The 15339-nt window shown below is 56.6% G+C and overlaps 1 protein-coding gene across 1 annotated transcript in view; it reads right to left on the bottom strand.

Annotated features, from left to right (window-relative positions):
• Window positions 1–1225: 1225 nt before the first annotated feature.
• FAM135B (family with sequence similarity 135 member B) overlaps window positions 1226–15339 on the bottom strand; it is a 166907-nt gene continuing 152793 nt past the window's right edge. Inside the window, exons 13-20 of the mRNA XM_037048598.1 lie at window positions 10042–12004; window positions 8122–8288; window positions 7637–7728; window positions 6604–6701; window positions 5273–5424; window positions 4846–4956; window positions 3901–4014; window positions 1226–3714 (exon numbers count right to left, since the gene is read on the bottom strand). Of these exons, the coding sequence (XP_036904493.1) occupies window positions 3509–3714; window positions 3901–4014; window positions 4846–4956; window positions 5273–5424; window positions 6604–6701; window positions 7637–7728; window positions 8122–8288; window positions 10042–12004 (2903 nt within the window). The 3' untranslated portion in view covers window positions 1226–3508. The remainder of the gene's footprint in view (window positions 3715–3900; window positions 4015–4845; window positions 4957–5272; window positions 5425–6603; window positions 6702–7636; window positions 7729–8121; window positions 8289–10041; window positions 12005–15339) is intronic.

Here is a 15339-nt window from a genome sequence, read left to right on the forward strand (position 1 = left end):
AGACATTTCTGTCTGTTGCAGTAAAAAGAGGCTGAGGAGCATTTACAGAAAACTCAAACTCCCAGACAACTTAAATCAGACATAATACTGCTCTCGCTGGGCCTCCGGCTTTGGCCATTCCTCCGCTCTCAACTTAACAACGGCTTACTCTACGTGCAGAGCAAGGAAATGCCAGTGTTAGAGCGATCATCCAATCACGCACGGAAATGAGCTGGCCGACTCCAGCGTGGAGGCTCCTGGAATCACAATAAAGTGTTCCGAGTGCTGGAAGCTCAAGCCTAAAGTTTCAGGAAGGTGACCTCCTGGCCATCCTGGATGAAGCGCCGAGGGGCTGAGTCAAGTTTTGACTTCCCCTACAGAAAAGTTCCTACAGCGAACCTCTCATTGTAAGACATTCCCATGGAACCCGCTACAATAGTGGAATGCCCCCGTCTGCAGGCACCGTCCCAGGCACTCTGCCTCCCTTTCTCACCCGTTGGCCTCAATGGCCTTTCAAAGAACAATCTTTCAATTCCATTGTACAGACCAGGAAACCCGGCCCAACCCACAGACTTGGAAGCAAAGCCCCAGGTTTAGAGGCCCTGGCCCTCGCAGACCTGCCACTGGGCCGCCTGCCCCTTGAAACTGCTCTCCTCTTACAAACTCGGAGGCTGAGGGGGTCAATGTGAGCCAGAGTCAAGGCCCTTCTGCAGAAGCGTCAGCTGCTGTGGATGGACCGGCTGAGGGGCTAGAGAAGAAACCGTGAGCTTTCAAGGAACTGACCGCCCTCAGCGCACGCTCGCTGAGCCCCGGCAGCAATAAACTAGGCGCTGATCAATTAGACAGGCCCCTGCATGCCAAGTGACACAGTGACACACAGGAGACCCACAGGGACGCACGTGAAGACCCTGGGGTGTGGGATTCCAAGAAGGGGGCCCTCCACCTTCCCCCCAGGGCCGTAGCTCTTCCACCGCTTTCAACCTGCCACTAGGCATCTCGTGTTCTCCCATGAGTCTCGATATTAGCAGCTGTTATCTCTAAGTAGTTCTGAGAAACAGAACAGATTGTGAAAACGAAAAACAAAACTGATGCTGAGAATGAAGACGGATTAGACCGCTATCTTGGCAGGCATTTTGTTTATAGTTTTTGTCATCAATAATAGAATGTCCCTGTTTTACATTATATATATATTATATGTATATATATATATTAGATATCTATACTTCAATAAAAAGAGACATAGAAAACCCTTCTGAGATGAGGCATGGCATGTAACACTTGACACTTATGTACAATACAGAGACGGACATTCCACACAGTTACAACAGATGCTCAGAGGCCGGAGAGTGTTTACAAAGACAGCAGAGCACCCCCAGAAAAGAGAGGCGCACCATGCAGCTGGACGTTTATTGCCATGAGTTCTCACTATGTCCAGACAGCATATTGGAGTTAAAAATGGTATCTGGTGTTTGGCACAGACAATGGTGACCAGATTCGCCCTGGCTGCAACACAGCCAGCTCCGCAGTCTTTCCAACGACCAGGGAGCAACACACCTGGCTGATGGGAGGTGGACACACACAGTGGGAAGCACTCGTCTGAGGGCCAGAGCCCCTCACTGGGCCAGAAAGGGGGCAGTCAGCATACAGGTAGGGTCCCACAGTGAGCGTACGGCTGGGATGTACAATGCCCAGGGCTGCTCGGCAGGCACCGGGTCCCTCCTGGATTAGACAGTGGGTTGGCACAAGTAACAGAGTCTACAACTATTGGAAACTTGGAAACGCAGCCAGTGGGGGAGTCACCCGAGGACGTGCTGGCCCCGCCGTGTGAGGAACAGAATGCCGGGAGAGGTGGAAGCAGACCCACAAAGAAGCCTGCCCGCCTTACCAGAACAGGCAGCTCCCGCCCGCCTCTGTCCTTTCTCAAGGAATCCAGCCAGGTCTCCTGCACACTGGCTCCTCGGGGCGCATTTCCCAGGAGCTGCATCAGTTTTCCCAAAGCCACATTGTGAGCAAGTGAGGAGTCAGTTCTCAGATGAGCCACGGTTTTATGACCATGACCATGAGTTACCCAAGGTTATGGTCCAGGTGCTGGGACCAGAAATCTGGTCCCAGATGAGTGTCCGCACGGGATGAGGCAATTGTGCACAAGCAGGAAAAGGGGCCTGGGATGATGACACTGTCCACATCTCTCATCTGCTGTCACACCTCTGGAAGAGGAGTCTCCAAGGCTGGTCCCCCTACTGTCCAGGTTCCTGTGTTCCCCAGCACAACTCAACGATTCTCTGGGCTTCCTTTAGCCCCACGGAGTGTTCTCAGTCTTTGGGACCACGTTAAACACCCGATAAGTCTCAACACTTCCCCTGCAGTCACTGAACGATTCAGGTTTTGGCCTCCACCTAACTGCCATTGTCCTCTCTGACCTCACTTTTGTCCCTGCTCTCTTGGGCTGTTTTTTCTTTTGTTGAAATCAATGGTAACCTTCCCTAGCCCTTTATTTTCCTAAGGCATGAAGACATTTCTATTGAAAGATACCCAGCACCCTTCTCAGAGCTCCCCTGAGGTTGTGAGTCCAGCACGCCTCCTCCATTTAGATGTTTTGTCCTTCCACAGACAGGAGGAACAGCTGGCACGTTAATGGTGTTAATTTTTTTTTGCATTTGCATCAAATGCTAACCTAGCATCTCTTTGGAAGTATACCAGCAGGAGCCACACACACCTGTGCATTAACCTTGGCGCCCCCTCTGCTAGCTCGAGTCAAAGTCAATTCTCCCTACCACAGACAGAGATGTAAGCAATCCCAAAAATAACTTATGGACCGGGGCTATGCATAGAGTATGTCTGGAGAAGTAGGGGAGGCGACTGGTTCGCCCGCCATGTTCCAGTTTCCTTTGCAGCATCCCCACTGCCCCTCCCACACCGCCCATCAGCCGCCCGTTGCTGGGATAGCAAGAACCTGGGGTTCGGAAAAGCATTCCTTCGCCCCTTGCTGAGAAAGTGTGAGGAGGGAATGGCAGCGTGGCATCCCATTTTCTTGAACAAGCGGCACATTGAGTCCGTTAAGGATTCTATTTACACAACTATGTTCACTCTGCACAGCGGTTAACCTGAGTTCTGAGATGCTTGAGTGCACGTCCTTGAGTCAAAAATGATAAAGCTACTAGTAACGACCTGGGCACACCTAGTTAAATCGGGGCACGCTCTCTCTGCGGGCCACTGGCACTTACAGAGGTGGGCTCCCCAACTCCGAGCACTGTGTGTGTTCTTGTATTTTCCCTAGAAACCATCTTGGATGAAACTCCAGGGGGCTAAAGTCTGTTCGGGTAAGGTCTATTGCCTTTAATTAACACCGTGGGCCCGGCCTTTGCAAGTCTCTGAAATGGAGGCACCTGGGATAGCCTGTCCCCGCCCCCTGCCTCCCTCAGCCCCCTCTGCTCTGAGCTCCACCCTGGAACGGCTGAGATCTACAAACAGGTGACTTGGCCCACGCTCTCCTGGGTCTTCGGTGGTTCCGGCGAGCTCCGCGAGGCCATTACTTGAAGTAGTTGAGTCCCACCACCAAGAAGAACTTCTCCAGGAAGAGCTCGGAGTCCAGCACGGCGATGTGCGCCGCGCGGCCGATGAGCGCATTGGCCGTGCTGGGCAGCGCGTGGAGCACGTTGTGCCGGACCAGCGTGCAGCCCTTGGCTTCCACCAGGGGGCGCAGGAGGTTGTTGATCATCTCCGCGAAAACGGGCCCTGCAGCGGGGAAGCCAGCAGAGAAGAGGGGGTTTTGGAACTCGGCAGAGGAAGCAGGAACAAGGAGCTCTGGGTGCGTGCTGGGCTCCTGTCCCTGAGCAGGACATCAGACGTGCCCGGCTAGGCAGAGTCCAGCGCGTGAACAGACATCGGTCTTTTAAATCGCCATAATGAAACGCAGCTTACCCGTGTGCCTGTCCTTAAGGGCCATTTTGCACATCTCGATCCTGGCTGAATGAAATGGCACGTAGCGGTCTTGGGGCGAAGCGACAAGCACGACGTTTTTAAAATACTGCAGACCTGCAACGAGCCACGTGGGTGCACTGAACCCAGGGAGCTTCCATGTGCCCCCCTGGTTTGCACGCACTGGACAGACCCGCCCTGTGACAGGGCATGTGAGCAGACTCCTGACACACAGGTGTGTCCCTGCAGCAGGACCTTCCAGTCCCAGAGGCTGAGAAAAGAACTTGCTGCAGGGGAGTTTTCGTGCCATAGAAGGAAGATGTGGGCATTGTGCCCATCAGGCAGGGACGCTAAGGTGACACAGAGCAAGCTACTCTGCGCAGAACAGGAGCAAGGTGTGGGGACAAGGTTTTTGTGGGCCCAGAACACTCTGGAGGCGTCGCCCCTGGCTGCCCTCTGCTCAGAGGCAGGACAGTGGGGCTCCTGCAGCTCTGTGCCCTTCCTCGCTGCAGACAGAGGGGTGGGGGCAGGTGGCACGCCCTTGGGCCTGCCTGGGAAGGACTTGTCTCCCTGCCCCGTCAGTGTGAATGGAGAATGTCTGCCCAGGGATCAGCAGGTCTGCCGCGGGTGAAGGGGCTGTGAGCTGACCCCCAGGCCTGGGGCCTGAGTGACCAGGAGGTAAAAGGACTGCTGGGAATCGGAGGCCACAGCTGCCCTGTAGAGCCCCCCATGCACACACCCTGGCACCCATCTGGGATGCCTTTCCCATACCATCGGGGAGACCAGCAAAGGGGCGGCTGAGTTCTTGGGGGGCCTCCTGAGAGGGAGGGGCTGTGCCTCCCAATCAGTCCCCACTACGAGTGAGTCCACGGAATGCTGATGCCAGCTGGGGTCACAGGGGAGCCCCGGCCCCCACTCAGGACACACCTTGCAGGGGAAGCCACACACCTGTCTTCTGGCTGAGCCGGTACAGGAAGCACTTGCGCGGGTCGGCGTTATCCCTGAAGGTCAGCTGCAGGAGGGACCCGGATTTCTTCAGCTTCTGCATCAGCCACAGGCCTGGGGACACCGAACCCAGCCGAAACCAAACGCGTGAAGCCAGGCAGGGATAACCGGGAAAGAGCAACGCTGAACTGTGATTTTTCATTAACATATTACGAGAGAGAGTAGGCACCCCCTTTCTGCTCCCAGAAAGCCGGAAGCACGGGAGGAAGGTGGACACCTCGTCTCGCCCCACCCGGGTCTCTTCCCACTGCCCGTGCTCAGAGGACGTTCCGAAGTCACAGGATTCCACAGAGAGGAGCCCCCGCCTCTGGCTTCACCACCCTCTGCCCTGAAGGAATGGCGACGAACACCAGGCTCGGCAAACCCTTACCTGTGCTCACCAGGGTGCTGTTGTTGTACAGGGTGCCCAGGTGGGGCCCCGACAGCGACAGGAACGTGTGGAGTTTGCCGAGGTAACACCGGAACCGTGGCCTGGTGAGGACCGACCGGATGATGATGTTGCCAAGAGAGTGGCCGATGAAGCTGCACAGGGACGGGAGCGGTGACAGTGACTGACGGCAGGCCTGCTGCCTGGGAGGCTGGCCCTGGGAGCACAGGGGTGGCGCCAGCCACCTCCCCCCGGGTTTAGGGGCCGTGGCCATGAGATTGGGGCTGCCAATGCACCCCGTCAGGTTCCCAAACTCTGTCCACGTTAAGCTGGAGACAGGGGTCTCCGTGAGTGGCAGCTGCTGTGCCCAGTGTGGTCGGAGAGACGTGCGGGCAGCTGCCCAGCCTGGTCCTGTGGGAGCAGCCCCCTTCCCCATCCGGTCTCTCGTCTCCTCTCGGCCCACCTGGGGGCCCTGGCTGAGCGTCGGACCATCCTGGTCACACACAGGCTGCAGTACCAGCTGTTCTTGAGGCCACTCGTGACCCAGCCCGGGACCACCCCTCCATGTGCTTCATTCATCTTTCACTCCCCCAACACCCTTGTCCCCACGCCCGCTCTCCGGCGACCCCTCCTCCGAGCCCACTCCAGTGCGACTGTCCTCACAGGTCTGGGGATCCTGCACAGCCTTACTTTCAAGTTAAGTGACTGCTGTGGAAACCCTGTCCTGTGTCCTGTGCTTGTCACGGCACATCTGGGGGCCTCTGCGTCCTCATGTGTGAGACAAGGAGGAAGTGACGTTTCGTCCCTGAGGCCTCCGTGCACTGGCACACGTCCAACAACTCACCGTCACACCCCACCCGTGCACCTTGCAAGTACAAGCTGGTTCCTATCAGCCTCGTTGAGTACACATGTCAACTAAGTTGCCTGCCTCAGTAGGAGGCTGCCATCCATACCCCTGGAAGCCCCCTGCCTGGGCAGGGAACAGGCTCAGCTCTGGGACGCACCCTCTCAGTGTGCCGGTCCCACTTCACGGAGACAGAGCCTCTGAGACCGAAAGGCTTGAAGGGGTTACAGCTGGGACTCAGGCTCGCGGGCGTCAGAAGAACAAAAATTCACACCTAGGAGCGTCCGACTGAGTCCCAGTCCCTCTCTCCTGAGCCTCCAATGTTCCTTCTCCTGCATACAGGCTCAGATAGTTACGGGTGTGTCACCTCTGCTCTGGGGAGTCCTCTAGGCCCTGAAGAGTCCCCAGTCCCTGCGTCCAGGTGGCATTGTGCTGCTCTCACTCATATATAGCAAACACTCAACGCGCCCCCGCTGCCCGGGGCCCCTACCTGATCCGGGATATGGAGAGGCTGTACAGCTGGATGTGCTGAATGATCTCGTCCAGCAGCCGGTCTGTCATGGTGTCAAAATCTGCAAATGTGTCCATCTGGAAGGAAGAAGAGGAGACAAGGTCGGGCGGGGTGGTGGCGAGGCCGGGCTCTCCCACGGACCGTCTTCCTCCACGGAACACTGCGGTCTGTGCTGGGAGCGCACTGCAGCCGGACGCTGGGCCACAGACTGGAACTCACAGCCTGGGACCCTAATGAAGGACCCCGGGGACACCGCAGAGCCCTCGGTGAGGAGGGAGAGACGGAAGAGATGGAGAGTGGCATGGGAGCTGTCCCCTGGCACTGCTGTCCCCATGTCACAGAGGAAGAACTCTGCTCTTAGAGGGGACGAGGTCCTGAGCCAGGACCCACACCCAGGCCCACCAGCCTCCGAGCCCCTGCCCCTCCCCAGCTCAGCCTTTGGACATAGCACCAGGCCCTGTCTAGGGGACAGACGTCCGCTTTGACAAGGATCCCCAGGCCACCTGCATCTTAGGAAGGATGGTCAGAGGACACGAGAGCAGGACAGGCCAAGGAGAAAGTCACACATGTCTGAGGATCGGAAAGGGCAGACCTTCTGGAAGGGTTCATGTAACTCCAGGGGCTAACTTTTGGAAGTACGGACGGGACCACGGTGGGGACTTGGGGTCGACATAAAGACAGTTTCTCACAGGAGAAGCTGCCCTACGATGTCATGGGCTGCCTGGAACTGTGCACTGGGGTCAAGAGGTCTCCTGAGTACCCCAGGGAGGGGACGGGCGGGGGAGTGTGGAGAAGGCCTACAGGGCTCCCCATCGCCTGCCATCCGTGAGCCTTAAGACACTAGAGGAATAAGGCCAACCGGTCCATTTCCGCATGTCCATGGACGAAGAAAGGCCCATGCTCTCGGCCAGGTCCCCTGCTGTCTGCATGCGCACAAGCTGCCCTGGCGACCTCGGGCCCGCGTCAGGGGTGGCCCTGGGAGCCTCGCCACCTGAGGCTGCAGCCCTCGTACCTGGTTCTTCTCCGACATGAGGAAGTCCAGCTTGCCCCCGGGGAGCCCCAGCTCGATGAAGGTCCTGACCAGCCGGAGGTCCGCGCTGTTCCCTGAAATGACAGTGAGCCTGCCCACGTTAATCCCCATCAGAGCCGGTGCCCCAGGGATTTCTCCCTCCTTCCCCTCCATTTCCCCAATTTGCCATTTTCGGTTAGGCGGCCAACATAACTAAAACAAGTCCAACCCAGTTCTCCCTGGGTGCATTCCACTCACCAGTTCATTCATACCACTCCTTCCTTCCTCCCATTCATCCAAGCAGTTTCCGGACAGGTGCATGCGCCAGACACACCTTTTCTCCAGGGGCAAGGCCACTTCCCTGTACCCAGCATACTTCCTGCCACTCCACTGTTGCTAACTGACCCCTTGTTGAAGGAGTACCTGATCCAAATGAATTCGTGCTTATAGCGCAGAATTTTAGGGGGAGACACCATTCAGGAACTCACCGTCCAGGCCATGGACACAGACTACCAGGTGAATCCCGTCTTCCAAATTCTCCTCCTCTTCCTCTGGTGGGAAATACGGCATGTCAGAAGCTAGTACGGACAAGTCACTGTACAGAAATCCATCAATCTTCAGTTCTTTTTTAAATTTCTCTTTGGCCTGATAGAAACTGGAGAATACACTAGTTAATCACACGCCGCGCTGCGCGCTGCACGCTGAACAGGAGATGAGTCGAGTTGGGATGTAGGAGTGAGGACATGTAAAGGAAGTATCTGCCTGGGGGCCAAGGCCAGGGATGCGACCTCCAGGGAGACAGCAGGGAGGGAAGCTTTGTTCTTAGCAGGGAGAGCAGACAGCACCCCGGGAAAACCGAGGGTTCCCCTGGTCTGGGTTCTGCAGCTTTCTCTGTGGCTCCGCACTGAGCAGGCCTGGTGAGGTTCTGTCCAACCCCCAGGACCCACACAATCTTCACAAAGACCTCCCCAGAGTGAAAGCTTCCTGGCCTTGGCCAAGGTCACCATGGCTTGGCTACCACCTGCTTCCCCAGGGTCGTCTCCGAGCCTCCAGAAAGAGCACATTTCTCACAATGCCCTGCACGGATGGTGCGTCTGGGTCTGCCTGTCTCAGATGCCTGCCTCTCTGACAAGGTGGTGGATAGCAGTGAAGACTCGGGGGTCGCATTGCCAAGGTCAGAACCTCAGCTTTGACACTGACAGCGGTGGGCAGCCACCCTACCCCCCTGCCTCCCACTTCTCCATTTGTAAAGGGGGAATGACCTCATCGCCTACTCAATACAGGTGTTTTGTGGAGTGAGTGATATAATCTATGCAAAATTATGCTTAGAACATATTTGAAACCGGCCACCACGTCTCTATTCACACTCACTGTCCCCAGCCCGATGGGGTCCCTCTCCCCACCCTGGCTCAGCTGCGCACCCACAAACCATCCCCTTTACCCACTTCCCCCCACTCACGTCTCCCCTCTCGCTGTCTACGGGCACAGTGGCCGCCAGGGCAGTGCTGGCCAGAGACTGGGAGCTGAACTGGTTGCTGCCTGCCAGCTGTTTGATACGCTGATGGCATGCGGGTATGTCATACTCTTCACGGAACAGCGGTCCCAGGTGGACCTGCCTGGGCCATTTCTTTCGGAACTACCATCACGGTGGACCTCGTCAGCATTTGGCAAGACAGTGCACGCAATGGGATGCTTCGGTGAGATGATTCTGTGATGTGCTTAACCAAACACGTTTGCAGGTGAGGTAGCCGCAGGGCTACAAACCCAACTCAGGAGTGAGGGTGGGTCTGGACATCGCAAAAGGAAGGACAACTGAAAGAACCACACACTAAAGGGCTGACGAGGCAAAGCTGACAGAGCCCCTCTCCTCCCGGAGGCCCCTAAAGAACCGTCCTTTCGGAATTCGCAAACCCGGGGTGCACGACACTCCTAGACAGTTGCTTATCGTAATGAAAACCGAACAAGAGACTGAGGTGCCCATCTGAGGTGCCCATCTGAGGTGCCCATCTCTAAGACATTCGGTTCATAAATCACGGCCCATCTACACAGTGAAACGTCATTGAAACAGAAAATGGTAATGCAAAAATAGATTGCTAAACACGGAAAGGTGTTTCCAGTAGACCAAAAAAAAACTTAGTTTGTACAGAATTATCCAACTTTTGCATTAAAAGAATATATAGATCCAGGTAGAAAAAAGTGTGGAAGAGCTCACACAGCGGCTGTACCTGAGAAGTGGGCTTACTGATACTTTGTACTTCTTTATGCTACTCTGCATCGCTGACTTGTACCATGCTGATGCATTGCTGTGTTTCAGTGAGGAAACGGTGATTTCGGTTTTGGAATGGGATGCACGGAACTGAGGAGCACGTGGACACCCGTGATGGCGGGTGCTGGGCCAGCAAGCTCACCTGAACATCCTCTCGCCGACCTCTTCCTCCAGCTGGCTGGACGGGGCAGAAACGACCCCGAAGGAACCTGACGGCTGGTGTGTGATAGGCAACGGGGTCTGTTTGGATGAGAACCCGGCCCTGGCAGGGGTCTCCTTGGGCACAGATGAGAACGGGAGACAAGTGGCCGTGCACGACACAGACAGGTTGACGACCTCCACAGCTTTCAGGCTGTCCGCAGAGAAGGTCTCTGCAGGGGCCAGGTGGGGCCCCGAGGCGGAAGAGCCAGCCCGGGGCTCTTGGGGACCCGCAGCCTGGGAGTGAGTGGAGTGAGTCAGGGCGGGGCACACCACACCTGCCTGATGGCCCGCCTCCAGGGGCACCGCAGCCTCAGTGCTGCGGAGTGAGCTGCTTGGCTCGCTGGTTGAGCCCAGGCTGATGGCCTCAGCGGCTGGTGCACAACTCAGGTCAGAGACCCCGCCCTCTGTGAGGCGCTGCACGCCCGAGCTGCCTCTGTCGAATGGAGCGCTCGCCCCCAGGTGCCCATGTGCAGATGTGCCCTCTGGGGTCTCCACTTGTGTCCTCGAAGATCTGTCTGGAGGGCCTTCAAGGGCTACCATACATGGTATTTGAAAATTAAGACCTTTGGTTTCAAGCCCTGGCGGGGTCTCAGTTCTGCCATCAGGAAAATAGGGTCCTTGAGGATCCAAGCGAATCTCTTCACCTTTGGGGACGGCTCTGGAAGCAGGGCCCTGCTGGCTGCCCGCATCTGAAACCACCTCCACAGGAGGACAGCTCAGCCCAGTGTCCTGCATCCTGGACCCACCACTGGGTTCACTGCAGGGACCCAGGGGGTCTGTGCTCTCGATGTGCCCGGCCGGAGTTTCAGGGAGACCCCCTCCTTGCCGCACGGTGTCCATGTCTTCACCAGACTCCTCGGGGCTGCTGATTTGGGGTGCCGACGCTGACTTGGTCAACTTGGTGAGTGCCACCTCCCGCTCCTCCTCCTCAAAAGGCAAAGAGCTGATGGAGGTGAGGGACGCCTGGATCCCGCTCGGCAAACTCACATTGCTCTCGGTGCGTCCGCCCTCCAAGGAGTCCCTGTGCAGGGCGTGTCTTCGCCCAGCCTGCTGGTGCGAGCCCTCCCGGTCACCGGGCAGCCCCAGCGCCCTGCTGCGGGCCTCCGACCAGGCCACGGAGCTGGGCTCGCTCTCAATGCCGGAATCCGAGATGACAGAGGAGGACCTCTTGCTGGCCACAGAAAGCACTGACACATCCTCCTGCTCCTCCAGGGCAGGGTCCTTCGGGGATGCCCTCCAAGCAGAGTCCAGCAGATCGCAAGGCTCACCGGGGAAGAGCTTCCCACTAAGCGGCAGCATCTTACCGTCTTGGGCAGCTCCCTTTCCCAGAGTCCTGAGCTCGTGGGGCATTGTCTTCCCTGAAGAGGTGGCGTTCGGACCACTTCCACCTGCTGCCCCTTTGCTGTCTGATTCACAGTTATCTCGGAAGCGCTCACACCCACACTGATCACTAAACACGACCACTGTGGGCTCAGCTCTTCCAGGGGGCATGGCGCTGGACTTCACGTCCATGTAGTCTGGGCCATCCTCCGGGCTAGGGCTCCTCCCGGGCCGGCTGTCATCGGCCACTGAATGCGCTCCAACGTCAGACCGGGGGCCGGTCTGACCTGCACCTTCAGGCGAACCAGCCTCGTGCTGGAACTCGCCGATGGTCAGGTACACCTGAGACTCCGAGCAGACGTCTGCACGGCTGGGTGTGGGCACGTTCTCGTCTGACTCCGCACAGCTGGTCGCTTCTTCTTCCTCCAAGTCCGTGTGTGGTGGCTTCGGGCTGGGCGAGACAGGACGCTGCCGGAAAGGTGATTTTCGGTTCTCCAAACGGTTCTCTTCTCGGTCTCTTAGACGCGTTTCTGCAGGACTGGTTGCTGGAGCATCGAAACGAGGGTAAACATGGGAATTTTCCCCTACAAAGGAAAAAGAAAACCACGTACTATAGTTTAAGACTCTGTGGTTGCAAATTATCCAAATGCCTGACTGTATCAGAAAGCATTGGGCCAGACTCTGTGCCTGGCTCCTGGGAGGTAAACTCTCAATTCTTAGAACTTCTTGAGTGATAGGGATGTCCTGGGGTTCATGGGCCCTGACAGCTGAGGGTGCCCCAGTGGCCCACAGTGACTCCTTGGAGAGTTTATGCTAAGGTGACCACTCCGGATGGGGGTGGCAATGCCAGGAAGTCCAGCCATGCTGTTAGCAGTTGGAGCTTTGTGCCAGGCGGTACCAGTTTGACCTCTGATGGGGAAGGTGGGCTGGGGTTTGAGGTCAGCAATGTGCCTAGCAATTCAGTCAATCACACCTGCATAAGGAAACCCCAGTAAAAACTCTGGGTCCTGAGCCTTCTGTTTCCACATACACTGAACAGAAAAGGCTGGGGCGAGGGGCGGGGAGAGCTGGTCTTCTATTTTATTTAAAATGTTTAAATCCTCCTAATGGTTTTAATAAAAGTTAAAGGATTTTAATCACTATCAAATGTTAACCAGAAGTAAACCATGAAGACACTTAATGTATAAGCAGCATTGGACTTTGAAACATCATCGCCTCATACCAGTAAGTGAAGTTCAAGATTGGGTCAGGATCGGCTTCCTCACCTGGACACACCGCTGCATTGGGAGAGGCTAAGCCGATGTCCCCCCTCCGGGGGACACCCCACATGCCACAGCAAGCTAGACACCCTCTGCTGCAAACTCCTGGAACCCCCTCTGCACACACGGAGTGTACCACGCCCACCACCACACTACAGTCCACGGGGCATTTCGGATCCCATGAGAGAGCAGGGTTTGGGCTTCAGGACTACCTCGATCCCCAAGGCCGGCACGCAGCCCACAAACTGTGCTCATAAAATGAGCTGAGAAGTGAACACCAGCAGAACACAGCCAATGAGTCTCGTTGACTATTTGCATTGGTTTAAAAAAAATGCCAGTTTAATTTCATGTAGCCCCACAAACGGTCCCCTAGGACACCCCACAGGCAGAGCCCTGCACTAGACCACGGGCTGGAGAGAGGGGAAGTGGGGGTCACTGATAACAGTGAGTGGTCTCTGTCTTTCACAGACTCAGACAACATCGAGAAGCACATGCAGGAACCATGGACTTGGCTGTCCTGTCGGAAGAATGTGGGCCATACCTGGAGAAGAGGAATTAACCTGCTTCTGGCCGAGAAGGGGTAAGGAGTCCTAGTAAGAACGGGGATGGCGTGGGCAAAGGCCCAGAAGTCTGCAGTGCCCGGTCTGGCCAAGCATCAGCTAACCCCCACATGGAGGGAGCAGGAGTGACCGGGGGATGCAGGGGGCCCGGTTAGGCGGTGGAGAAAGCCCGCAATCTGGATGAACTTGAATGCCCTGCATGAATGTGGAGTCCAGTCCTTGTATCATACTTTATTGTCCCTACAGCAGCCAGGGCAGAGTGAGAGTCAGGTTTCGCTACTAACGCTACCCTTGGACGTCCATTCAGAATTTCCTTCCTGCTGTCAGTCTCAAGTGTTCTGTGGCCTGACTTCCCAGTGCTGGCGGGGGCCCTGTAGACAGAAGCTGCCACCCTGTGGCCCAGTTCCACACAGTCTCCAGTGGTTGGAATAAGCAGCAAATCCAGGGAGCCTGGCCCACCGTGCAGGCCTCCAGCAAACGGCTCAGTTGCGTTGGGACCAGGCAGTGAGTGTGTGTGGGAGGGGGGCCACAGGTAAGGGAGCCAGAACTTGCAAGTGCCTAGCACACAGTGAGTGAGTGCCTAGCGCACAGTAGGCGTTATAGCCGAGGTACGGTGGCAGACCACGAGTGTGACTACTCCAGCGTGCAAATGCAAGTTCTAGTTCCCTTTCCACTCCACTACGGGATGGACTGCAGATGTGGTAACATCATTTCCAGTTACAAATATTGAGGCAGCTTCCAGGCCCTAGAGGAAATGGAGAAAAGTTCTTGACTTGCTGACACTTTTGCTCTGGGATGGCAGAACCAGCCAAGTACATTGTAAAAAAGTGGGAGGCCAAGGGAAGCATCGGGCTTTGAATGGGGACGTGGATTAGTCTGTACAAGTCTTTTTAGGGGTGGGGGTGGGTCAGGTGAAAGGGGCTGGGAGAGAGCCGGGCCTCTGGGCACAATGGCCTGGGGGCACCTGGCCGGTCAGTGCTGGGGGCCTGGTCTCAGCTGAGTCCCACGTCCCAAGCACATGATGGAAGCTGCAAAGGGAGGCCGGCCCTAAAACACTAAGTCAGTCTGCGCAATGGCTCGGAGACCCTGCTCGGGCAGACGTGGGCCTGCAGGGTGCTGAGGTGGGGTGGGGGAGGGTCGGGGAAGCCCCCTGCAGGCCAAGGTTGACTCTCCAGCTAATGCTGGGGGGCAGGGCTTTGGGGAAGCGCCGCCGGTTTGTAAAAACAAAGCTGGGAACTGTGATGTTCGTTCACAGCAGCTGACGGCATAAGGCGCACATCCACCAGGTGCCCGTGAACACGGGTAGCAAAGACTAGAAGGCGGACGCACCCCAGCTTAGTAATGGTAACATTAGAGGGTCTGGGAGCAGGGGCTGGCTTCTTTTCAGTTTCTTCTCTAACTCCTCAAACTCTCTATGGTTAAATTATTAACCTCTAATGAAGAGGAACATACAGATGTACACACACGCACACGCACAGGCACACAGTCTCAATGCTAAAGTCAGCTTTCTCCCCCAGCCTGGTTGGCTGCCATCGCTACAGCCACGATCTGGGTGTCATACCCTGTGTGGACACCAGGTGTCAGGGTACAATTGACAGCCAAAGAGCATCCTTCATCTGCAAGGCAGCACTGTCCTCGGAAGTCCCGGGACTTTTAAACACCCTGACAGTCTCGGCGTGCGGACACCCTGAGATGTGCGTGGGCACCTGAGCCCCGTGGGTAGAAATCCTCACTGCAGCGGCGAGGCAGGCGTCATGGGCTTTAGAATCGGGGTGACCTTGGCTGTGAGTGTCGGTTTGGATGTGCTGCCCGCTCTTTACGGCACACTCACACGCCTTGTGCCTCAGTTTCTCCCTGTGAAACAGGGCTTGTAGGATCAGAACACCAGAACATGTACCACCTCCCACAGAGGGCATGGCATTTTCTGACCCTCGAAGGGGCCGTGGGGGTGTTCCAACTGCTGGTGCCCCTGGGTGGGGCTGTGGGAGGGGACAGGGACAGGCACTCACGGCCTGTCCAGCTTGCGCCAGGCTCTGCTGAGGTGGCCCATCGGCTCATTTAAAAACTGCGCAACACCAGCAAAGTGCACTGTGCGTGAGC

This window comes from Sturnira hondurensis, unplaced genomic scaffold (assembly GCF_014824575.4).
Source record: "Sturnira hondurensis isolate 20B ecotype Veracruz unplaced genomic scaffold, ASM1482457v3 Scaffold0006413, whole genome shotgun sequence".
Taxonomy (NCBI): domain Eukaryota; kingdom Metazoa; phylum Chordata; class Mammalia; order Chiroptera; family Phyllostomidae; genus Sturnira; species Sturnira hondurensis.